This window comes from Triturus cristatus, chromosome 5_1 (assembly GCF_964204655.1).
Source record: "Triturus cristatus chromosome 5_1, aTriCri1.1, whole genome shotgun sequence".
NCBI classification, from domain to species: Eukaryota; Metazoa; Chordata; class Amphibia; order Caudata; family Salamandridae; genus Triturus; species Triturus cristatus.
The window spans coordinates 216818222-216844268 of NC_140587.1; the positions used below are offsets into that span (position 1 = coordinate 216818222).

The 26047-nt window shown below is 45.9% G+C and overlaps 1 protein-coding gene across 3 annotated transcripts in view; it reads left to right on the plus strand.

Annotated features, from left to right (window-relative positions):
- The window catches only part of TRAPPC9 (trafficking protein particle complex subunit 9), a 2530995-nt gene that overhangs the window by 86485 nt on the left and 2418463 nt on the right, over positions 1-26047 (plus strand). For all 3 annotated transcript variants that reach the window (XM_085604860.1, XM_085604858.1, XM_085604859.1), the window contains exons 4-8: positions 4959-5104; positions 5652-5780; positions 6933-6959; positions 15852-15973; positions 19175-19300. In XM_085604860.1, coding sequence (XP_085460986.1) covers positions 4959-5104; positions 5652-5780; positions 6933-6959; positions 15852-15973; positions 19175-19300 — 550 coding nt within the window. The remainder of the gene's footprint in view (positions 1-4958; positions 5105-5651; positions 5781-6932; positions 6960-15851; positions 15974-19174; positions 19301-26047) is intronic.

Genomic DNA, 26047 nt, shown 5'->3' on the forward strand with positions numbered 1-26047 from the left:
CGCAGCAGCATAAGTCAGTAGGTAGCGGAGCCAAGCCCGGCCAGGGATGTTTACTCAGGATAGGCTGCTTTGTAACACAAAATGAGGGGGGGGGGGTCACGTTTTGGTAAGAGACTGCGCTGAATCATTTTATCCTAGGGTGGAGCCCATCGATCTAGACTGGGATACGTATAGTGTGTAAGTGACACACCAAGGAGGTTCCTCCAACCCAAGCAAGTTCTGCTCAAGGCACCGTGGGAGGCTGGTTGATTGGGGGCTGCAGGCACATTAACCAGTGAGCACGATTCTAATGGTACCCATGCCAAGATATTAACAGGCACAATGTGGACGAGGCCTTTAGATCGCCCTTCAACTCCGCCTGCAATGCAGAACAAGAGAATATAAAACTTCACAACACTTGCATTACATAAGTAATCTCAAACATGTTAATAAGGGTAAATAGTAGGGTGGGTTTTGTTGTACCGAGTAGGACAACCCCAGCGACTGAGCTGCATATAAAGGGGAACCCCAATCCCAGAAGTGACATCACTGAAGGGGTTTTGGCCTTTTTCTCCCAATCTAACAACTGCCCCCAGCAGCCCGACCACCCAACGATAAGGGTAAAGAGGATGGAAGGGTGTACAGCCTGGCAGGGGAATGCTGCACTTACACTAAGATGCTACCTGCCCAAATTGGTGCCCTGCGTAGGACGCAGGCAGCCACATAGCACAGATGTTCCATAGCTAGGCGCGCGCACAGACAATAAATGCATGCAAAGGAAAAGTCTGCAGGTGAATTACTGAGACCACAGCAGTTTTGTTTGGAGAAAGATATGTTGCAGGTTTGCTTGATAAGGTAATGGTTTACGATCCAAGGGCAGCCAACGACTAGATGATCTAAGCTGGTTGCATGCCTGATTAGCCAACGAGGACCAGGAATACACAAAATCTGGTGCTGAACCTTTGCGGGCTCATCCCACATTTTAATCCCATAGTCCAAGAAAATAACTCGCATAGAGGCAAAGCGTTACTACTGAGTACCATTAAATTAGATAGTAGCACGTCCTGTTAGTTACATTTCTTAGTAAAGGGTTAACCATTGCGTACTACATAAAACACACTGTGAGAGACTTACACTGACCCACAACCCTTCATTCATCAGAGTGCTTATTCCATCAAAGGTTGGAAAATGAAATACTTCGATTCCCTCTTGAGAACATGTATTTATCTGATGGCACTGTTGTATAATCCCTTTGTAGAATCGTGTTTTGTAACTCATGCACTTGCTTACTTCCTCCATCTCGAATCTCTTTTACTCTTTCTTTCACTTCCTATAACTCTTGCGCTCTCACTCTACTCTACTTTTAGTCGTGCTCGAAGACTGCTTTCGTAACATTTTTTATTATAACTTTTCAACATGGTGTGCAGAAGTCACAATGCTCTACAACATAGCTTAAAGATATTGGCAAAACCAATAGCTCTGGCTTAACACTTACAAAGTCCCAAAGGCGAGACCTATTGGCCATACCAATGCTTGTTTCTGTTTGCAATTATGCGACTGCCTTTCCTATATCCTCCTCAGTGAGTTTCCCTTTCAGGAGGTTCTGCAGTGCCCCCATCAAGCACTTTGTGGGACAGTCTTTCGCAAAGTTGTCCAGGTCCGGAAGAGGAAGTGTGTATCGTGAGCAGTAAAAGGCTTGAAAGTAATCCGCGAATGTTTCCACCATTTCCTTAGACCCCTGTCGCCTCTCCTCCCTTCCCCCCCCATTAGGTGTCTGATTTCCATCTGGCCAACCACACTAGCAGTTCCCCAGCCTTGTCCACTATTTCATATAGCCGTTTTTGTTTAAGTAGGTAGGTCGTTTTTAAGTCGTGGAGTAGGGTAGTTCTGTATTCGTCTCCTTTGGAAGCTAGTGTACTTGTGTCTGCTGTTGCAGGTCATGGCACGTGTTCCTCTTCAAATTTCTTATGGGTCCAGTTCTAGCACCCATTTCTCCTTCTCATACTTCTGTCCTACTTCTTCAAAGATGATTACCCCTCTAATGGTGGCCTGGTATTCCTCCCAGAGCATGTCCACTCCCATCAATGATCCGGTGTTTCTATGAAATAACATTCCGTGGCCTCCGCCAGTTTGTCAACCACTGCAGGGTTACTCAAGCACCATATCGCTCCTGTTTCTTCAGTAGTGCACCTCTGGTACGCGCACAGTGTCACCCTGAGCAGTGAGTGATCTTATACACCCTGCACCAGATATTCTGCCTCCGTAAATGGATCTAAGGATACGCAGGAGGTAAAGAAGCAGTCGATTCTCGAGTGGGAGTTATGCACAGCTGAGTAAAAGGAATCTCATTGTTCCTGTGGGTGTTGTGTTCTGCATATGTCGGCCTTACCCATTGCCTGTAGGAAAACCTTCCAGTTTTCCTGGTGTATTTCGGGTTGGATGACTGGACCCTGTCCTATCTAGCTGTGGGTGGACTACCATGTTGAAATCCCCTCCCAGCACTGTCAGTGCGTGCGTTAAGGTAACCATGAGCCATGTCAGTGTCTGCAGTGTGTCTGTCTGCAGGCCTGGGTGCACATAAACGCACATTAGCAATAGGCGAGACTCCTTCCAGTCCCCCATTACAGCTGTGGTCTATCTATACTTGTGGGGGGTAAAAATTTACTTATTTCCTGATTAGTATTGCCTCCCCCGAAGACTGATGTGAACCCGCAGTGGCATAGCACCCTAGATGCCCTCTCCGGTAATTAGTGCGCTATAGAAATCAATAGAACATAACCTGTATATTCCCACTCCCAATAAATTGTCAATTTGTTCCAATGAGGCGTGTTTCCTGCAGGAAGACCACATCCGATTTGGATTGTGTTGGCATCCTAGAGACACATCCCCTCTTAATTTTGTTCACCAGCCCATTGATGTTCCACATCATCAAAGTTACTGCTTGAGTCATGCTAACTTACACTTGATTTCATGCCTGTCCCTACACAGTGGGCTTGTGGGGTGGTCAGATGTGTACCAGTGCGTTGTCTTCTCTTTGACAGTTGTTGCCAACTGCCCCCTGTGCTCCTGTTCTCCAGGGGCTCAAGAGAATCAGACCTGGCCAGTTTGCACATCGGTCCTTCCTCCAGCCAGATTCACAGAGGGGCTGTCTGGCTCATGTGCCCGTCAGACAGTGCCTGTTGCATGCAGCTGGGCTTCCCAGGCTGGGCCAGAGGGGGAAGGAGAAAGGCGCATGTTTCCACACCATGTTTCCACTGAACTCCGCAGCCGGACAGGTATTGCCCGCTGCGCCTCTCCTCTGCCTCATAGCTTTGGGTGGTTTAGCACTCCACCCCGCTGGGACCCCATTCAGTGCCTGCCTACCATAGCATATCGAACTGTGCGCTGCACCTCCTGACTCTCCCGTACTTTGCGGCTCCCTGTAGTCTGTGTGGGTAGGGTGCTTCCCTGGGTCTTTGCTGGATGTTTCTGTTGTTCCCGAATGGGGACCCGCTCACCAGTGCGTCTTTCTCCTCCGGGTAGTCTGTCCCCTTCCTCGTTCTGAGCCTGGTGCAGACCGCACCTTCGGGGTCATGGACACGCTCACTGCAGCTCTCCCCACTGGGGCGGCTGTCGACTAGGAATACGTCATCCGCGTTGGAGGCTCTGTTCCTCATGACTGGGTGGCAAACGAAGCATAGGATATTGACTGATTGCGCAGGTCAGTCGCGGAGGTCAGCGAGGCACCACTGCCATCTTATCCTGCTTAACTTCTCCCCCACTGTTAGTAATCTTGCATATGTTGTCTGATGTGGTCACTATTGCAACACTAATAATATTAGTAGCTCGCGATGATTTTCACTGAACATAAGTCGCTCTAATTACACAAAAGGTTGGAGACCCCTGGCCTAGACTTAAGTGACTGAAGAGGCACTTTCAGTTATAAGCCAGACATAATGGCACTGACCGCGCCTGCGGTTTCGCTTATCAACAGCATGGAAACACTGGCCAGCATTGATTTGTTTTGCTGTCCGACCTCTATTCAACCTCTTGTTTATTAGATTAGCGCGTATATGAAATGTAAATTTGGCCCACATATTATCTGTCAAAGAATATTGATATTGATCGAACGGAATGAAGGTGATCTTAAAGCAAGTGAATTCTACATTTATCAGGATTAACGAATACCTGGAACACTGAGGTGAATTTTTTGTCCAACGTCTGTAGATTGTCAGTCTCTAAAACGGCAAGGTTAGAAATGTCAATGGTTGCTTGGACAGACACATGGATCCAAATGTAGATACACCACCACCACCACGCAGCGTATGCTCATTATCATTATACCATGAGCAATTTTTACCTCGACCTAGTTGGCAATTAGCCTGAAGGGTGATGGTGGAACTGTCACCATCGCCTTCTCTTGCAGTTTGGCTACAATTGGGTGATTTGAGATTATCAGAAATGTTTAAAATTTGAGAGCTGGATTTTTTAGCAGAGGAGAAATAGCCACTTTCAGCCTCAACAAAGGGAATTGTTGATAACCAGTGGCAGCCCTTGTACACTTTCTGGATTTTATCTGGAGAAGCGTCCCGGGGGAAGACTCAATTTTCACTTCAACTCAATGAAGCATCCAGTTGATCTTGACCTGATAAAATAAGGAAGAAATACATCGGTTCTGTAAAAACAGTTTAAGGGTAGAGGGAAGTGTACTTGTGTTGTGCTGCTCTGTTGCTTGTCTGATGTACTCTGAGATTGGATGAGAATTTCAGCCTGGCTTCTTGGCCCATTGACCCCCATGTTAATGCTTGAGAGGAAGGTTTGTTTCCAAGCTGTACCTTTTATTGACAAATGGAAGTACATGAATATGTGGCCAAATATGTAGCCAATTTGTTCACAAACTGCCCTCATCTTTTGAAAATATTGTAGATTTTCTAGTATGTGAAATCATGCTGTTTTCCTGCAGCCAGGATGATTCATACCATGTTTTTTTTACTTTTCAGACATTATAAAAAGCGTTGCCAAGGTCGCATGCGAAAACATGTTGGTGACCTGTGTCTCCAGGCTGGGATGCTGCAGGATGCGCTGGTACATTATCACATGGCTGTTGAGCTTCTGCGGGCTGTCAATGACTTTTTATGGCTTGGAGGTAATTTGGGGTGAAAGAAACTTTTTCCACAGGCACCAACTCTTTACATTTCTATCTGACCAGTGCAGTACCCTTCCACAATTCACCCATCCCAGTTTTTCATTTAAAATATTGCGCTTTTTCAAGCAGTAGATGCTAACTTCCGCACCCAGCCTTCTTGCGTACATTAAGCCACTTAGTTCCCTCGCATACTCCAAGTCTTTACTACTAAGTTAGTGCCTTTATTCTGAGCAGAGATTGGTCACCAAAGGCAGAAGGTGCCATTGCTTGTTCTAAAAGTGTTAGATGACCTCCTCTTCTTGAGCAGCACTAAAATAATTTGGGACTTCCTGGCTCTTAGAAATGCTGTTTGGTCAATGCTTCCATGAGGCTAGATTTCTTCGTCTGCCCTTTTCTTCAATGGTATTAATTGATAAAATGTACTTTAGTAATATGTGATAGTATTCCCTTTGGAATGGGTGTCTATTTTTAGCGGGAATTAATGTGGTATCACAATTCTTTTGACCTGGAATTCTGATTTCTTTCCCTACTTCATCATCATTCTCAGCTGCCCTGGAAGGATTATGCTCTGTTTCGGTTATTTCACTCTACCCTGGTGGTACAGGCGGCAAAGCTGGAGCTAGGAATGTGTCAGGAGCTCCGGTCCCTGCAGAAGCTGAAAAGAGGCACAGGCCAGGTACGTGCAGTATATCATATTGATAATGAAGTATGTGCGCTTAGGCCAAACCAATTTGAGTATTGTTTTTAGTCCCATGTCGAGTACTAAACATCTGCAAAATCTGTACTCTCCTTGGAGGCAGTTGAAATCTGTGTCAATACATGGATTTGCATTAAACACATACTATATCAGTTTCATTCCTCATACCCAACTGTACTCTTTAAGTCCATCCACAAAGTCCTAAAGTTTGTAAATTGAGCCCAATAGACTAGTTGATCCATTTTTTTTTACCTTAGTCTTAATGTCAATCAACGGTCTTTCCCATGCCTAACCCCCCCCACCCCAACAACACCATTTACTCTCTTTGGTCACAACCACCCAGTGCCTCCCTGTCCTTGAACATCTTCAGTGCCTCTTCTCGATTCATGTATTTCTGTCTTCGTGCTCTCCACTATTGGAACAGCCTCCCCTAACATCATATTGACTACATCTTCCAATCCCATCAAAAAATGTCCATGACGTGAGCATTCAACTACCACTTTTTAAAATGAACCAGTCATGAACTTGGCCCATGTCCTGCAACAAATAAATACTATTGGACTATGTTTTCAGGAAGTTGTTTGATGCCACCATCGGTACGGGCCTCTGCACCGTTAATCTATGTGTTGATGAAAACTCGGGTTGATCATCGTCGTTTCTTTCATGCATGTGCAGGATACTAGATTCAGGCCAGGTAATGTATGAATTCGTGCACAGATACTAGGAATGACCACAGAATAGAAAATCATTGTCCGCTCTATAGTGAAAGATCTGCACATTCTTATGAACTGTCCCAAATTTTCTTCAGCCAAACATGCATACAAGGTAGCTTGCAAGGACACATCGTTTGTCATAAAGCTAATATATGATAAAACAATTGGGTAATCGCTGAAAGCCTATCAAGTAAAAATCATAGTCAAAGACAAATTATTTAGATATTGCTAAAAGAAAGACTTTAGCAAACACGCCTTGTGCATCTTGCAGGTAAGGTATCTGCGGTGACTTCTGCCGCATGCAGAGAAATATAGAACACTGTAGACCAATGTAATACAGAATTTGGAAGTCAGGTCGTTTTTATATGTGACTGTAACCTTGTGTAACATCGATTATCTGTTTGTTTTTTTGTTCTAGGTGCTCAGGAAGTTCTCATAGATCCAGGTAATCATCAGTACAACAATATAATTTATTTGAAATGTTCCAAAATATTGTTTTTCTCAAAATTGGGATACTCTATGCTTGTGTCTCTATGGCAAGCAGCTTAGTCCAGGTGTGTTAAGTTGTTTAGTGCTTCCACATGTTGCTGATTGTCTCTGATCTAAAGTGTTAGCCTTCGTCACGGTGTAGTAGCACCAGTGATTGGACTACATTTGTTCTTGATCAGTTTCAAAGAAGCTAGCGTAGACAGGGATATTTTCCTAATTTTGTCCATTTAAAATTGCAGACAGAGGTGGGTATGCAGATTATAAGTTCCTAAGGGGGACGAATTGTTGAGCTAGATCTTGATATTTGACGAGTAAACAACTAGAGGGAAGATATATCTGGTTTTCCTATTGTTCGAGCTAAAACGTGTGAAAAAAGTCATCTGTAGTAGAAAGGGGTCCAGGTGAGATGTTAAGAGAGAATGCAGCCTTCAGAAAAAGCTGAGCATTGTCTGCATGTTGTCCACCAAAGATGTTGTCATTGGATACATGTGAATTAAGTGAGAGGTTGAGCAGAGCTCTTAACATAATAGAACCTCGAGGGACATTATAAAAAAAAAAGGGGCTCTAGACAAATTGACTTTTACAAATTGTGAACTTTCTAAGAAGAAAGAGGAGATGTTTAGTGCTTCCCAACTAAAACCTATCTTAAGAACCAAGATGAATAAGAGCACACCATGTTCTACGGTGTCAAATGCTGCAGAATCCCCCAGGTTTAGATAATCATCTCCAATGTTCAATAAATCATCATCTACTATCTGGAGAGTGGCATGCGCTGCTCTGCATCATATCCTGGAACTTGTTTGAGAATATGTGGTAATGCTAATTTGGCAAGCTAGCTGAAAAGCATCATTTTCTATGAGTTTTTCTGGAAAGGGTCATTTGAAAGCTGGTCTCCACTTGGAAAACTCTGAGGTATCCAGACTAGTTTGTTTTCAGGAGAGCTTCCATTTGGTAATGTTGATGATCTTGTGATCAAAGAACTAAATTACCACAGCACCTTTTGCACAACTGAGGACCATGAGATCTATGACTATGGAAGGCTGAGATATTTTTCATCCTGTTGTGGGGGCCCAAGAGGTGGATACATTTTACGAGGAGGGGATGGCAGGCTTTAAGCACTTGGGGGTGTTTGGGTATGAATTCAGAGAGGATTCTTTTACTTTTCTCTTAGAAGAAGGCAATATTAGTGGATGTTTCATGTGAGTCGAAGTAGGACGATAATAGAAGTCTGGCGTTGCCAGAGGCAAAATTGCTTGGGTTTCGAAATAAAGTGGCTTGAATATATGATCAGAGGCTTGTGTCATTGACAGTGCTACAACTTAGCTACTATCATTGACATGGTGTTGTCTAGACTGCCAATTCTGCGGCGGTTCTACTCCAAGTTAACTATTGATCTTGCTAAGCCCTAAACTGACTGTGTTGGATCTAAACCTATGCTATTCACATCACTGGGCCCGGTCACAGAGAGTTCTGGACCAATACATTGATATCTCCAGGCTTCTTTCCAGGGCGTCCAATATCATCTCTGCCCAATTATATTCCTCATTCAGAATTTTAAGTCACAATTTAACCAGCCTTATAGAAGGCCATCAGCAGTAGTAGAAAACGACTTCTAAAGATCCTTTGGTCTGAGAAATATCTTGTGAATTTTCTGATCATGCTAATGTCTGGAAACCAATTCCCTAGTCTGTGTGCCAGCTACAGTTCAGATACCCTTGAGCAGACTTTGCACAACATGCGAGTATGATAACATTTGAATATCCATAGCTTACCGTTGCCCTAATCACAGGACTGAGCCTCAATGAAAGAAATGGCAGGTATTGAACATAAATATAAAGCATATTCCTGTGTATATAAGCATTTATTTGGACTATATATGTGTACATACATAGGTTGTAATTTCTTTGTATAAACATGTATAATAATTATGTTTAAGAATATATATATATATTTGTTAGTTCTGCCTAATAATTGTACATATTACCTATGGTTATACAATTCTATGTTTAACATGTATATAGGTCACTGCATAAATAAGTAAATGTTTATCATAACTATTTATCTACAATTGCTTCACTATTGAATTACAAAAAAAGTTTTATAAAAACAAATATGTTTGTGTAAAGTACAGCGACACTTGAAAGTCTATGTTTATTAAATACAACTTTAATCTACATATATTAGCTTCCTTATACATATATCCTTTTAGTGTACTTTTGTCTTTATCTTTATTATTTTACTTCTAATTCAGCATCTCCAATGCACTATCCTAAAGCTCTTTCAATATATTTTCTACCTCCACTGTCTGACTCATGCCAGACCACATTCTACTGCTGTGATCCCCAAAATAACTAAGGGTGGGTGGAGTTTGCTTAGTTGCACTCTGCAGAATTCCACGGAGTTGCCTAAAAACTCTGTAATTCTGCAGAGTTCCGCTCCACCTACGTGTAACACTGAGATTCCTCCCTGCTCTCGCCTCTCTGCTCTTAAAAGCTGCGCCTTGCTGCCCAAAAAGATGTATGCGGAGGTGGCTCTACTGCGGACTCTTGCAGCCATGGAGAGCCATCTCTGCTGCCCCCCGATGCCGTGGATGCGGTGCTAGAAAGACTTGGTCCAAGCGCCAACGGCGGAGCAGCAGCCGTACACACTTTATCTCAAAAATACAAGTTAGGGCACGGCACACACAAAACACTTGACGTCAGTCGTCCGGCAACCACCACATTGCTGGTGCGGGACAGTGAGGTGTGCGGGAAGAAAAGAGAGCAGCCAGGGAGGCAGGTACGGGATCTGTTGGGGACGGGGGTTGGCACATTTAAGTTTGGAGTGAGTGCCCGTAGCTGGGCTCCCAGGTCTAACCTCTGTGCGCGACCTTTCAGCGTGCATGCAAGACCTGGCTGTCACCTAATCTGGTCATTATGTCTACTTTCTCAAAATGCAGAACTTTTGCACCATGGTTTAACAGACAGCATTACTTCCCCCCCCCTAAACATGGTGTTTTGTCTGATAAGCTTTGCATTACAAGAACTGTGACAAAGAAGATGGAAGATGAGGTAATGTGTGCTATAAGGACCAATGCCTCTCGGTCGAACATTTCAAGGAAAGGTGGTGAAGGAACAGCAGCAACCAGAAATACGCAAGAGAGAAAGACTGATATAGAGAGAGTAAGAGAGCAGGATAGAAGGGACCGATGGGAGTGAAAAAAAGAGGAAGAGATACAAAGGAGAGAAACGTGTGACATGACTTAATGGCAAAGAAAATATGTGCGAGGAAGACAGAATGTGACGTACAGAGAGGAGCTCAGTGAGTTGGAGAAAAGTGGAAAAGAGTGAGTCGTGCCATAACTCCTGAAGGAAGCCAAAAGGCCGTTATTTGAGCTTTCTCTCACTTAAAACGTCCTTCAACTTCAAACCAATGTATTGTGGCAGTTAAATATCCTGATCTGTTTTCAAATGTTGCCATATAGAACATGAGCACTCTTTGTATCTCTTTGGTTTGAAATCCCAGAGCTAACAAAAAGGTGCTCTTCTGCAAGGCTCCTCCAGTGCCCACAGTTAAAATGAATTTGTTGTTCGGGTCTAGCTGACAGTGACACAAAAGGTGTGAACCCCACTTGGGTCTGACGTGAAAGACGTCGGGGTAGAGGGTTCTGGGAGCTTCATGTTGCGCCAATTATTACAAACAGTGGTTTTGGTCTACTGCGCATGCAGCAGCAGCAAACTGATATGCAAAGCGATTTTGCATATATTAGCATAGATCACAAATCCCGGGAAATATTCAGGGTGGGCGGCAGGTCAAACTCCACCACTTGGCGGAATTGGAGTGTTTGCTGAATGCCGTACTCGCAGCGCAGTGGGCAAAACCCCGCAAACTCCACTGCCGAAACAGAGTTCACCGCAAACTCTTAAAAATAACCCTTTCTAGACTCTTCCCTCCTCTACTCCTCCTTGCATCACCTCAAACCTCCTTTACTATTCAGAGCTCTTAAACAAGCCTTTCTAAACCCTTCCCTGTGACTCTTCCCCCCCCCCCTCCACTGCCCCTTTACTCACCCCAAACCTCCTTCTACTGCTATGATCTTCAAAAGAACACTCTCTAGACCAGGGGTACTCACAAACATTTCCTCCGGGGCCTAAATGTATGGTCTAGGTTATCACTGGGGCTGCACCGATGACTGGGGGGGGGGGGGGGGGGGGGGGGGGGGCGTGTGCAGGAGGGGTGATTCGGACGGGGCTGAGTTAGGCAGGACATGGCATGGTGGGGACTTTGGTGGCCAAATTGTATCACATGGAAAGAAACCATGCAGAGAGTCCTGCACTCTGGTAGTGGTTGGGACAGAGAGGCTCCTGTGCCTCAACCTGGATTGGAGGAGTCTTCCTTGTGTGTGCCAAGACCCCAGGCATTGGAGGAGTGGGATGACTTCTGTCACTCCCACCCTACAGCTTGAAGTAGGGTAGAAGTAGTTTACTCCACTGCAGAATGGGGGCAGTGAGGCTGCTGCTCATTAAATACTATGGGTTGGAGGGGCCTTGAGTGTGCTAAGCTCTTGGGTTTTAAAGGCGTGAGTGTGGCGTATGTTTAGGGTGACCAGGTGTCCCGGATTTGCCAGGACGGTCCCCGTTTTTCACCAGCTGTCCGGGCAGATTTCAGGAAATTTAGCTCATGTCTCGGTGTTTGGAGAGGGTCAGCTAAAAACGGGGGAGGTGTTTTTTATGTTTTACAAAGCAGGGATAGTTAGCAGTTGTTCCAAGAAAGCAATTTAATTCACAGGCAAGCTACTGGGTTTAAAAATTGCATCTTATGTATGTTCTTACTGCCTGTTTTGTAATTCTCTGCTGAGGAGCGCTGTCATTCTGTGCGCGCGCTTGAAGTAAAATTATAGTCCTTCTTCTATTTTTTGTGAAATGTCCCGGTTTTTTGCTTTAAAATTCTGGTCACCCTACGGTATGTTACACCTTCCAGCCTGAAGCTTATTGGTGGTATTTGCTCCCCTCGTACTAGTAGGACAGTGCAGGGTGCCGCACGTAGTTTGCTGCGGGTCTGTGGTCGTGGGCCTTGCTGGTGTTCATGTACTTGTATAAGCAATGTGTCCTAGAGCCCACGGGGCATCCATCTGTTGGACTGAAATTTTGCATTCATATTTTATAGTCAAAAAGACTTCTCGGTACCAGCCCAGTATCCCTGCCCTGCTCCACGTCACGTGTTCAAAGTCGTAGAAATGTTTGTAGCTTCTGGAACCAGAGTTTGGAATCCCCGGTAACAGTGCAGTCGCCAGGCAGGGGTACTTCCCCTTTTGTTTAAAAGCTTGTTTTCCTTTGTCCTCTACACACCGTGCTCACCCTCTCAGGCCTCTCTTGTAACACAGACAATAGAAACTGCACCTCGGGACATTTTCGTGTAACTCCAAAATCTTTTAAACTTTGTAAAACCATCTCGTTTGTTCCGTCGATAGTCTTAATTTCTGTGACCTTTTTGGAGACTGTTACAATAGAAGCTCCAGAGATCTGCCTCTCTCCTTTTACAGATCTCCAGATGCATTCTGCACCACAGATAAAATCCTCTCCTTCTGCTGTGACACAAGCAAATTGTCACAGAGGCAGATGAGGGCGAGGGGCGCAGGTAAGCATGCAAGACACTCCTGGTCTGTGCATGCCCCTTTGATGCTTTTCCTGGTGAATGCGGCCCCCGAAGAATCACAACAGCAGGAATGCAGAAATTGCACCGGCTTCCTCACTGCTGTTTTCCATGGGGCCGCAAATGGCCCGCAGGCCGTACTTTGAGGGCCGCCGCTCTAGACCCTTCCCTCTTCTATCCCTCCACTATTCTTTTCAATCCAACTCACAGACTCACATGTCCACCGCTCAAATTCATTTCATATCTCCTTATACTAATTCACAACTAATCCTCTTTGGGTTCTGGAGTAGCGTGCTACTCGCCGAAAAGCGATTTGACGCCTCGTTAGGGGTAGTACAATTACAAATTTGAAAACTGGTTTGCAAAAGTTGAAAATAACACTATTAAATAGTCTGTGGTGCTTAAGTGCTAACTCACATCATCGTGGTAGCCTGCCTTAACCAGTATGGAGTAAATGATGGATTTCTGCCTCAGTGTTTGGAGCCCTTGTTTGAAAGCTAACCCTAATCGACACATCACTGATAGAATCTAGGGATTATCAGGTTAAAAGTCACCTTCAGGCTTCTACCTCCATAAGTGTTATGTTATATGAATTTTTTACGCGCACGTCTACTCGTGAGTGTCCCGGCGCGAGACCATCGTGGTGCGGCAGAGGACTTCAAGTGAATAGATGTGCTTTTAATTTTTTTTTTTAATGCAACTGGAACCTGGATGGAGCGTAGGACCGGAGGAAGAGCATTCTATGCAACCGTTGCTTTAACTGAGAAGGAGCTGCCCCCCATCCTCTGACGCTTGAAACGTGCGACTTGGGCAAGGAATAGGGACGAAGATCGCAAAGAGCGCGCAGGAGCATAGAAGGAAACGCGCCTCTGCAAGTAAAGAGGGTCACACCCATGGAGCGCGCGGTGGGCCATAATCAGTCATTTGAATTTCACTCTGGCTGCTGAGGACAGCCAGTGGTATAAGCACAACTGGTTATGGACACTCTCCCTGGCTGACAGACCTGATAACAGTCTGGCTGCAGTGTTCTGGACCACCTGTAACTTCTTTAACAGGTAGCCCGGAATGCCAGTATTGAGAGCATTGGCATAATCTAGCCGAGACAGGATCAACGCGCATGTGATGGTTTGTCTTGCTGCAGCAGGCAGGAGGGGAAAAAATCTTCTAAAGGATTTAAGCAAGCCGAAGCAGCCGCCAGCCAGCTTCTTGATCTGTGATGCAAAGGGCAGTTCTTTGTCAAACCAAACCCCAAGATTGTTTGCAGGCTTCCCAGTAGATGTCAGACGAGAGTACTTGGGAGGCCAGAGCTGCTCTCTGAAGTTCGAAGGAAATGTGCCAAACAGCAGAATCTCCGATTTCCCTTTGTTGCACCTAAGCTGTGCATCCGCCAGCCATTTAAAGATTGATGAAAGGCAGTGTTGGACCTGAGATACAGAGTCCGCACCTTTGGCCCAGGTGAAGAGCAGCTGGGTGTCATCCGCATAGGCCATCACCTTAGTCCCCAGCTCCTCTGCTAGATATATCAGAGGAGTCACATAGATGTTAAATAGGAGGGAACTAAGGGAAGAACACTGCGGGACACCCGTTGTGACCAGCTGAGGGGAGGAGGAGGAAGGTGGAATCCAAATCTGCTCGGACCACCCTTCCAGAAAGGAGCGGATCCAGCCCCACACAGTGCCCGACAGACCAATCCTGGCCAGCCGAGATAGAAGCAATGGGTGCGGGACCGTGTCAAACGCGGTTGAGAGGTCGAGCAAAATTAGCGCTGCCCTCCCGCCTGCGTCCAGACAGTCCCGTATAGCCTCTGCCACCTCAACCAGCACTGTTTCAGTGCTGTGTGACGAGCGAAACCCAGATTGCGCTGGATGTAAAAGCGCCTCCCTTGCCCACAAAATCGGTACGCTGATTGTTTATCACCTTCTCACATACCTTAGCCAATGCAGTGAGAAGGGAGATAGGCCGATAATTCCCTGGGCAAAGCGGGTCGAATTACTGCTTTTTCAGGAGGGGCCAGATCTTAGCCTCCTTCCAAGCCAAAGGGACCACCGCTTTCTGGAGGGAAAGATTGATGATGGCGTTAACTTCTGCATTAACAACCTCAGCTGCCGTTGCCAATGTCCTAGCCGGACAAGGATCTGAAGGTGAGCCTGATTTTAAACCTTTAAGAATTTTTAGACATTCCAGCGGAACAACTTGCCTAAATTCATACAATGATCATCCAGTGACTCCCGGGGGACACACCAGAGTAGCGTCTAAGTGGGTACTGCGTGGAGTGAAAGTTGATTGAATAACTAAAATCTTATCTCTAAAAGAGCGAGAAAGAGTGTTGCACCATGAAGATGAGGATGGCTTCACACTAGCTTGGGCCACAGGGGATATGAAAGTCTGGACAATCGCATACATTTCCCTGGAGTTGTTATTGGCAGCTTTAATACGGGATGAATAGAATTGCCTTTTGGCCAACTTAATCGATCCATAGTACGACTTCTGCTTATCTCTAAGCTTGCTCTTGTCTACTGGGCAATAGCCACCCCTCCTCCACGCCCGTTCAAGAATTTTACATTCGTGCTTTAAGTCTTTAAGCAAGGAATTAAACCAGGGTTTAGATGGTGATTCTCTAGCCAGCCTGATGGAGCGAGGGGGGGGCCACGGTCCAACTGCAGGCGAGACCCAGCTGGAAAATTCCGCAACCTGGTCCTCAAGCTCGCCTGCCAATATAGGTTTAGAAGCTGCCAAGGCCATATTAAGTGCGGAAGGATCAATTTTACCAAAGACTGATTTGTAGCTCGGATGTGCCAGAGGCTCAGCCTTGGACATTTCCCAAGAAAAATAGGTTATAAGATGGTCCGACCAGGTAACGGGACTAGGGTCCTTTACTTGAACCGGAAAGTTAGTGCAGATAGGATCAAGAACATGTCCAGCTTGATGAGTAAAGAGGCTGACATGTTGATTTAGCTGGGCCAGATGCAGCCCATCAAGCAGGTCTTGAGTGTCCTTGCTATCTGTCTGGTGCAGATGTATATTCAGGTCACCCAGGACCATGAAGTGGGCAAATCTGACCCAGATCTAAGTCAAGCTCACTGAGTGTGGGCTTCCCGTTTCCTAAGAGATTTCAGAATGTGTGCCACAGCTTTGCAAAATAGGATCTGTATGGGTTATAAAATATAATTCATTTGGGCCACTAGTGGGGTTTTAAAAATGTTTTTTCTTTTCCTAGGTGCTCTGACGTCTAATGGAATAAATGCAGACACTAGCACCGAAATAGGGCGTGCAAAGAACTGCCTGAGCCCTGAAGATATCATTGATAAATACAAAGAGGCAATCTCCTACTACGGGAAGGTAAGACCAAGGAGTGGCGAATGAAAGGGCAAATCCCTGCTTGCTTTCTCATTCATCCATGCTGTGATGTAGTGAATACAACACTTAAATTACTTGGGCCCGATTCACAGAACAAACTTAAGACAAAATCCTAAACTTAGTACCATTTTGGTATTCACAGAATGCACTTACTACTTCTGGTATTCACAGAATGAACTTACTACTTTTGCGATTCACAGAATAAACTTACTACTTTTGCTATTCACAGAATGGATTTACGACTACTAACTTTACGTCCGCACTCGGGCCGGAAATTCTGGCCCAGAGGCGGAGCTTCCGGCCCGGAGGCGGAGCTTCCGGCCCGGAGGCGGGGCTTCCGGGCCGGAGGCGGAGCTTCCGGCCCAGAGGTGGAGATTTTGGCCATGGCTAAATCTCCGCCACTGGCCGGAATCCCCACCTCCGGGCCGGAAGCTCCGCCTCCGGGCCGGAATTTCCGGCCCGAGTGCGGACGTAAAGTTAGTAGTCGTAAATCCATTCTGTGAATAGCAAAAGTAGTAAGTTTATTCTGTGAATCGCAAAAGTAGTAAGTTCATTCTGTGAATACCAGAAGTAGTAAGTGCATTCTGTGAATATCAAAATGGTACTAAGTTTAGGATTTTGTCTTAAGTTTGTTCTGTGAATCGGGCCCCCTGACATTTTGTCAAGAAAATAGAGAAAACACGTGCTTTCTTTTATTTTCTACCTTTGCTGGTCTTTAATGCTTTTCAACAGCCTTGTTTCTATGAATATTGCTGCTCTCTTGCCCTAACACTCTTACCCGGAAGGAGCTGCTCTTCTTGTAGTATTTTAGTACAGATATTCACCGTCTTCCTAAGCGGTACACTTCATGTACTGACAAATAATACAGACATTGGAACTTTTCGGCTTTGAGATGTGCAGCATCCATTTTATTTTTAGTTCTACTTCGGTTGCTTTCCTTTTTGCAGCTGATTAAAGACTTACCCATTGGTGCTCCGAGAGTATTGGGAGAATCCCTTTCCAGGCAGTAAGCATCACAAGCGAAACACACCAGATTATCTGAGACTCTCTGTTTTGCCTACGTAAATTACTGACCTAGTGCTGTGTCTTGAAACATGCAGATTCATAAATTCCTTCCCATATCAAGCAAGAGCATGACTTAAACATTCATCATTCCATGCAAAGCATAGACCTTTAATGAAATGGAATCCAGGCTACCCTGGAAATCGAAAAATCAACTTATCACACGTTTTAGCCTCTGTTCAGATCAGAAATGTGTCAAGGCATGAATAGGTACCCAGTACCGTTGAGATTAAAATGCATTGGGTATGAAGAACGTGCATCTCTTAGAAGGATATATGAATGATGTTCGAATCCGAATGTCTTTATGGAAACCGCTTCCCACTAAGTCTTTAAGAAAAACCATATGATATAATATATTTTTTCATGGTGTCAATGCACCTTTGGATGCTATTTTTACACTGTTGTCACACATCACAAATGCACAACAGGAGATTGAACATATTTCATGTAGAGCTCTCCCTAGGAAATGAACTCTGAGTTAAACCAAATGCACGCGGTAAAACTGGCCGGGTGCTGTGAACTGAAGAGAAGTTCTGCTTAAGCTTGACCTCTTGGGAATCCTTCCCCATGCTCCCCTGCTCATGGAACATGGAGACCTCTAGGGTAATTATTGTATTATGGAGTTCCCTGTGGTGCATCAACCTGCAGGTGGTAACCTGGCATGCAGTTCAGTCGTGGTAAACCTGTGCGGTTTACGAAAGGTGCACTATGCAATCATCCGAGCTTACCATAACTCCGAGATTTAAACAGTTGCAATCCTCAGATTTCACTGACAGCTAATGGATTATGTCTATTACATATAGGCCTTGATGTACAAATGTCCATTCACAAACCACGCTGTGCATTTTGCTCACCAACTGGTTTGTCAATGGGAATGCAGTTTACGATGTGACTTGTATATTTGTAGGTCATGTCACAAATTGTACATACGGGGGGTGGGGGATGCAAATCAACCTGCCAAACAAATATTATTAGGCAGGTCGCCATTAGCGAACACCTGTGAATGGCTTCGGAAGCATGGTTGCCAGCCTGCAAGAGACCGCAGACCATCATCCTTGTATTGGCTTTTCCACACAGCAGCCTTTTTCTTTTGAAGCAACCAATGTTCATTGAATGGATCAGTGCTGCTTTTACAAAAGAAATGTTATTCGTTTGGGGATACACCAGAGAAACATGCCGTGGTTTGCTGGGGCACTGCCTGCTCCCCCAGAGGCTTCCGTACACAACTCAGATTTCCAAATCAGATAACCATCCCCTTTGAGGTGTTGGTATTTAATTATTGGTCATTGATACATTGCATTGCATCTCCCAAATAGGACGGGGTGTCCCTTTCATTCTCAAAGCCCCTCTACAAGTCAGAAAGACTTTTCTGGCTCATAAATTGGGGTTTGTACATAATAAAACACACTGATGTGGTCACAGAGCCTGTTTTTTTGTGATTCGCAAGCGTTGTGATTGCAAAGAGTTATCTACATGAGGCTATTAGTTCAGTCCTTCATGTGAGATCTAATCAACAAAGGAACAGTGCCACTCTCTATGACATGCAGGCATTGGCCAGCTCCTTGTTTGATACAGTTATTGTGACAAAGGCTGCCACTGGTCAGTTCTTGGGTGATGGCTGCATATTATTGTTTAGACATTTTTAGAAAAACTCCTTTCTGAACCTCATTGGCTGAGGAAATAGTTTGCTTCAACCTCCTACTTATAATCAACCAACTATTTATAAACAATAAGTTTCTGTTGTGAATGTTGGAAAAAAATGCAACCATGTCAGTATTACATGTCTGGACTCTGAAAAGACCTTCACATTTAGAACAATGCCACCCACTGCGGGTGATGAGAATGACATGCTAGATTTCTCAAGAAGACATGAGGGCCAGTGACGTCAGTTGAATATATTCAGTTTGAGATAACTATTGTTTCTGAAGGGTTTGATCTGTCCAGGACATCCAGAGATGACCACCAGATGCCCATCAAACATCATCATTGCTTGCTGAATTAGGGAAAAGGGGGATTGAAGTCAAAATGTCTACGCTTTGTTTGCTATCAGAGTTGTTACTTCTTCAGCAGCGAATCAGTCAATTTGCTGCATCTGTTACACTAACTTTTTTTATTCAACAGTACAAGAATGCTGGAGTGATCGAGCTGGAAGCTTGTGTTAAAGCCGTGAGGGTTCTAGCGATACAAAAGAGAAGCATGGAGGCTTCGGAGTTCCTGCAGAACGCAGTTTACATCAACCTCCGGCAGGTAAGTGGGCAACAAATACCAGCCTTTCTCAAGCAGTGGAAGATGAACAACTCTCTTGGTTCAAGCATGTGTCTCTTCAGTATGGTTCTTCTACTACTCAGGCCTTTTCTGTGTTATTGTAGTATTCCCTCTGTGTCACTCCTGCTCAGCAGGGATCCCATGCTTGAATACTGGATGCAAACATAAGGTAAATGGCAATTAGAACCTTTCCACACTCGTTTTTCATCTTCACAAAGTTTGATTTTGCAGAGCTTGAAACAAAAAGATGCAAAAAGAATGTCTGAATGAATTTCCTTTTGCACATATAAACCTTGATTGTAGATACATGTTCGAGGCATATGAGCTGCTGCAGTCACATTATTGCATTAGATCGCCGCCTAGTGTTGGGTCCGGATGTTGCACGTTGTTGTCTTGGAAGAGTCTTCGAGATCTCACGAGATAGGTGACTCCTCCCCTGGACTACAGTGCGCATGGACAGCTCCTCCATCATCAGATTGTTTTTTTCCGCCATCGGGTTCGGATGTACTTCTGCGACGCCAACTTCGACTCCGAAGTTTTCAACTTTCTTCACGGCAAATCCAAGTATCTCGACGGGATTGCTCTCCGGTCGATACCCTAGAACTTTACGAGACTTTATTTCTCATATTTACATCGACGCAGGCCTCCGGGCCTATCGACGCCACTCGGGCCTCGGGCCCATGGAAAGGACCCCCTTCAAAAAATGTCCCCAGTGTGGTGCTAAATACCCACACACGGATCATCACCCGGTGTGCAACAGATGCCTATCTCCGGAGCATAGAGAAGAAGACTGCTCAGCCTGCGCACTCTTCCGTTCCAAAAAGACAATCAGGAACCGAAGGGCCCATTGACAAGCGATGCATCGGCAAGCAGCGGCACCGGCACCGGAACCGGACGATATCTTCGACGACCCCTCGGATGCCGAGGACTCGGACGATCTACAGCTCGTCACAGTCGAAGAATCGGACTCAGATGACCCAATCCCATTGGGGCAGCACGTGAGTACCGATGCCCCTGTCCCAATCACCCCACACAAGGCTCCGGTCAAGACATCGCCAAAAGGCCTTCGTCACGATCGAAATATCCCTTCGGAAGCCCCACCCTCGGGCCCGGCTCCGAAGATAACCGAAAAGCCTTCCGGAAGCTCGGGACCGAGCAAACCGTATCTCCCTACACCCAAAATGCCTTCGGCGCCGAGAAAAACACATCCGGCTCCGGCGCCGAAAGACTCGACCGTTCCCAAAAACGTCGAGCCGAAGCTTCTCGAGTCGAAAAAGGTCGATCCCAAGAAAAATATCGACCCGAAAAAGCTAATCGACCCGAAAAAGACTAACGACTCCAAAAAGGTCACCGAGCCTAAAAAACAGATAGAACCCAAGAAAACGGTCGATCCGAAAAGGACGTCGAAGTCAAGAAAGCTCCCGAACCGACCAAAAAGAAGGTTCCCGAGCCAGATAGGTCGAAGCCGAAGCCTACAAACCCTTCGACTCCCAGCAAAAAACACCACAAATCTTCGGTGCCGAAACCACCAAATACAGAGGAGGAGCTGTTTTTTCCGGATCCTGTCGATGGATGATCTTGAAGTGCATTTGCAAGAGTCGAGTAATTAACCGATGAGCAGAGGGGCTTGTGGGAAAGGCTGTCTTTCCTGGGTTTAAGTTTGTAAATTGGTAATGTTCTCCAACATTGTTTTTTTATAGGATCACAAGTCTTAATTGGTTATCCGTGTCGGGTGGGGTCCCTGGTAACATAAATTGCACAGCTGTTCCAGTTTGCCCCTTTCATGACTCCACACTCTGGCCTGCTCACATGCGGTGCAATGGAAGTAAGGCGGTCCCAATTGGGGCGTATGTGTGTGTCTGCTCTCAGCTGTACTCTGCAGGATAGAGCCGGGCCTGCGGAAGCTGATCCACCAAACGCCTCTTTGCCTATCTTACTTGACCACGACCATGCCAGTTATAAGCAGACTCTGTTGAACTTTTCCAGTCTTTAGCAGCAACTTTCCACATTTTCTGCTAGAAATCAAAACCGTCACTGGCTGGCACTCAATGCAGATAACATAGAAATCCTGCTGGCTGGTACCCACCCCATTCTTTGGATACCCTCTCTATGGCATCTGAATTTGGCTCATGTCGCAGTCCCTCTTCATCAGTGAAAAGTCATGGGCCAAACTGTCTGACAGGATCCAGCGGTTTCCTCAGTAGTGTCCCCTGCACTTTTCATAGCCATAGATTATGGAAAATCATCCCCTTGTCTCTGATTACAGAGGAGCAGCAGAGCCCGCTTTAAGAGGCTTGCGCCTCCGTTACTGCAGCATTTCCTATCTGGGAATCAATGCTGCCTTGCTTCATCAGTTACAAACCATTCAAAACCAAGCAGCCCGTCTGATGACCTCTGTCCCCAGATACCTTAGAGCATCTCCCGTTCTTCTTCATTGCCATCACTGACTTCCCATTCGCACCAGAGCTGCCTTCAAACCACTATGCATTACACATGGTGCTCCAGCCACTGTTCCTCTCCAGCTCGCGCTCTCTGTTCTAGTCCCAAGCTCCTCTGCGTCCCAGGGTTCAGTTGGAAAAGACGCAGAGGCTGTGCTCCCTTCTCCTGCACTGTATCTTCTACGTGAGCTCCACTGCATCTCATCGCACGTCACACCTGGACAACACCTGGAGACACAACTCTTTTCTAGATCCTTCCTCAGTACCCTCTGCCCCCACCTCCATCTTATAATGTAGTCAGAAGCGCCAGGAGACTTCAGCCTTCATAGCGCGCTCTGACACAATAACAAGATTGAGGCAAAGTCTTTTCAAATAATTATTCAATTATAGTGATGGACTGCCTAGAACAGTTACTGTTAAGTCAATTACTAACCAGAAAGAATAGTCACATTTGAAATAAAAGAGTATATTTTAACGTAGGCACCGCTCTGTCATAAAATGGTGGACATCAATGGATGATTTTTGATTAATAAGTTGCATTTATCAAGAAAGATAATACAAACAGAAAATGAATGGAAATGAAGTGTTAGACATAAGTCAGTACAGAGGGGATATCCAGATCAGCCAGGGAGCATGGATGCTGAGAGGAGAGGGGCTGAGTCCATATGTAGTCGCCCCTGTAGTCAAAGGAAGAGCACAGAGGGGGCGCAGCGAGCAGGCATTTGTATGATGTGTGCATTAGTGGAAATGATACAGCCCTGCCAAGTCTTACTCATTGAGGGTTAGAGGAACTCATTCTGGGCACTTGCCTGCATTGCCGCAACGTTCCAGATTGCTCATACAAATCAGGGATGTGTTCTTTAAAAATACAGTTTTTTGGTGCTTTAACTAGGCCTGGGCTAAATTTCCGTTCCGCTCGCGGAAATTGCGATAATTTGACATTTTCGCGTTCCGCGGAGAGCGAGAAAATGTCAAAATTTCCGCATTCCGCAGCTTAGCGATAATTTGTTTCTTGCTCGCGTTGTAAAATAATACATTCTTGCGCGTGCGCGATCGCCTTACCTGAATCCCCGCGTTCGCCGACAAGTTTTCCCGATCCGGTCGAGTTCTCCACGAGATGTTGGATTGTTGGTAGCCATTTGTGCTGTCTCGCGACAGTTCGCGCCCTCAGTAATGTCATTGGTCGCGCGATCAAGTCTTTCTTCTCGCGATCATGCACCGCGAGAAGAGTGAAAACAAGATGGTCGCACCCGCGAGCAACCACATGGGTAAGTTGGCGAGCCGCGACCACGCAGAAAATACCGCAAACGTGCGGGAAAAAAACTTCCGCATCTTCGCGTTATTTCTGCGTGTTTGCGGAGATTTTTAACATTTTAGCGATAATTTGCTAAAGTCACTTTCGCAAATTCCGCCCACCCCTAGCTTTAACGTTTTCTTCCAGCAAATGGCACAGATTGCCAAACCGCAGAAAGTTTACTTTCGTGTTTCCGATACATCATCCCCGCTGAGAGATTTGTATCCTGCTCACGGCGTAGAGTTTGATTGGTGGAGTGTGGCTGGGTCTGCCTTAACCATGAGCACTAAGCTGCTGTGGCTGCGCTTGTGTGGTGAATGTGGCCTCAGGGAGTTCAAACCTCTGTGAGGACCGAAGGCAGACGGAGTGACTACAGCGCCACTTTTCACAGCTACCCAGGGATTTAAGTGGTATTAAAAAACTGGGGAGGGGGGGGTCTCTCAAAGGGGTGTGGTCGATGTAATTAAGGGCGTGGCTTAAAAACTGCTAAGCTAAGTATCTGTGCTTAGCATAGTGTGCCACCGACTGGTATTTTACTGCTTCTGTCACTGCATCCAGATATATAATCCAGCTGGTAACATTACATCTACAACAAGCTAGGGCTATTGGCTTTGTCAATGGCTGTTAGTTGCATAAGATACATACGCAACAACTACGGCTTTGCTCCATATAATATTGAAAATACTTCAGTTCTGACATGATGAGACTGTGAAAGAACTATGACGAGTTTCTTTGAAGTTACATCAAAGGCAGTGAACGGTGGCACTGCTGCAGAGTTAAGATTTGTTTTCCACCCTGAGAGTGTGGGCAAAAATAGAGAGCCCGGTAGGGACCCGTCTCAGCTCATACTTTTTCGAACTGCCTTTGCTGAGCAACAGCAGGACCCGGACCACTTAAGCCCTGCAGCTGTCACCACTGGCGGGCCCTGTGCGTCATACACACTTACATGTCTTCCACCCTGTGCACTAGAGTCTGAGCCCGCCGCTGTTGGCCAAACGAGATGGCCAGAAAGAGAAAACAGTAAAACTTTGGGAGGGCCGCCTATGGCACACCCATGACCAGGTGGTCAGTCGGATGACGATGCTCAGATCAAAAGAAGACTGAAGTCATGAAACGACACAGAAACTAGTAGGAAAACCCACACAAACACAACACAGCGGGTACGCTGAGGAGACTGGGGAAGATATTCACGTTGCAACCTGCCTAAAAGAGGTCTGCATTCCTCACCTGCACCAACGGCCTGATTTAGAAGTCGGCGGAGGGGGACACTGTACTACGATCAAATTCTGTCCTATGGGAATCGTAATATGACGGAGGGGGTATCCGTCACGTTTGTGACGGAGTATTCCCTCCTCCGACTTTTAAATCAGGCCCTAAGTTACTATCTGGTGAAGTCAGAAACAAGGGGTTAGTGTAGCAACAATGACCAAAACGTTCGAACTTCCAATCGGACCTAATTTTAGGATTGCCATACGTCCTCCAAACTAGCGTCATCTTGCAAAAAGTCACCAAGGGAAGTAACACCGGTACAAAGGGTAAATGTAATTTGTGAGGTATTGAGTAAAAGGTTGTAGAAACATCCGTTTCAGTTTATGTATCATCACCCTTCCCTAATTACCAATAATACATTACAAAAGGTTGAGAAGCATTATCTAGGTACTTTGTAACGCTGCAGAAAAGGCCATCCTTCCATGCCTTTTCATTTCATCCTCCTCCTCCTCCTCCTCCTCCTCCTCCTCCTCCTCCTCCTCCTCCTCCTCTTCCTCCTCCTCCTCTTCCTCCTCTCCCTCCTCCTCCTTCTCCTCCTTCTCCTCCTCCTCCTCCTCCTCCTCCTACTCCTACTCCTCCTCCTCCACCTCCTCCTCCACCTCCTCCTCCACCTCCTCCTCCTCCTCATCCTCCTCATCATCCTCCTCCTCATCCTCCTCCTCTTTATAGTCTGTATTTAGCATTGAAAGAGGGCGATACGAGTCAAGGGCAAATGGATCCTTATCCTTCTTAGGTTGGGACACAATTGCAGCCTTGTGCCGAGACGGTGGGAGTGTTCCCCGCTTCCAGAAGTTATTAAACAGGGTCACCAGCTTAGGGATATGGTCTGTAGTATAAATAGCAGAGAATTCTACGGGCAGGTGATCCAACACCAGGGACCTTCTCCTTCGCCATCCCTTTGATCATACCCCTCACCTCCTGCTCGGTAATATCCACACCTAATTGATACCTCACTGCAGCATCTAAGACCACTTAAGAGGAGTCCGCAATATAGTTCACATCAACTTCATTGACCCCAGTCCCCCCAGAGTATAGGTCTTGGTAATAATGGAGGAATGCAGTATTAATCTCTTCCTGAGTGAAGACGTCCCGCCAGATGTGGCACAGACTTGGAGAATAGTACGCCCTCTCGCCTCATCCTGCTAGAGCTAAGCAAGCATTCTCCCAGATTTGTCTCGCTCAGCATGTGTCCTGGTAACATATATTCTATAGTCTTATTGCTGCAGGCATTCCTCCACAGTGAATAATTTCTCCTGTTCATCTAGAATGCGATCCCTCCCTCCGGGGTCCCCTCTAGGTCACAGGGAAGCTCATCAAGAACCGCTTCCTGACATTTAATATCGGAGTGTAACTAGGCTCATACCCCAATTAAAGATGCAGTAACCCTGTATCACCACTTGCAAAGCCCCCCATTTCATCCCCACTGACGAGCTGAACCTGTGTTATCAATCCAACATTGGGCAATTTGATCACCCAGAGAATCCCGAAACGCCTGATCGTCAAGCAGGGCGGGGGTCCAGGCACCAAGTAGGGACACCTGGCCTATGTGAGGACCATCTAAAGGAACACAGCGGGGGAAATAGTAGAAATACGTTCTTGCCAAATACTCTGCGTCTAACACTATATACACATCGCTTTGCAGCTTAAGACCTCATCTAGTCTACCTTCCAAGTCATGTAATCCAGAGCAGTAGGAATACACACGTGCTTCTGGGTTCCACACCCTCCA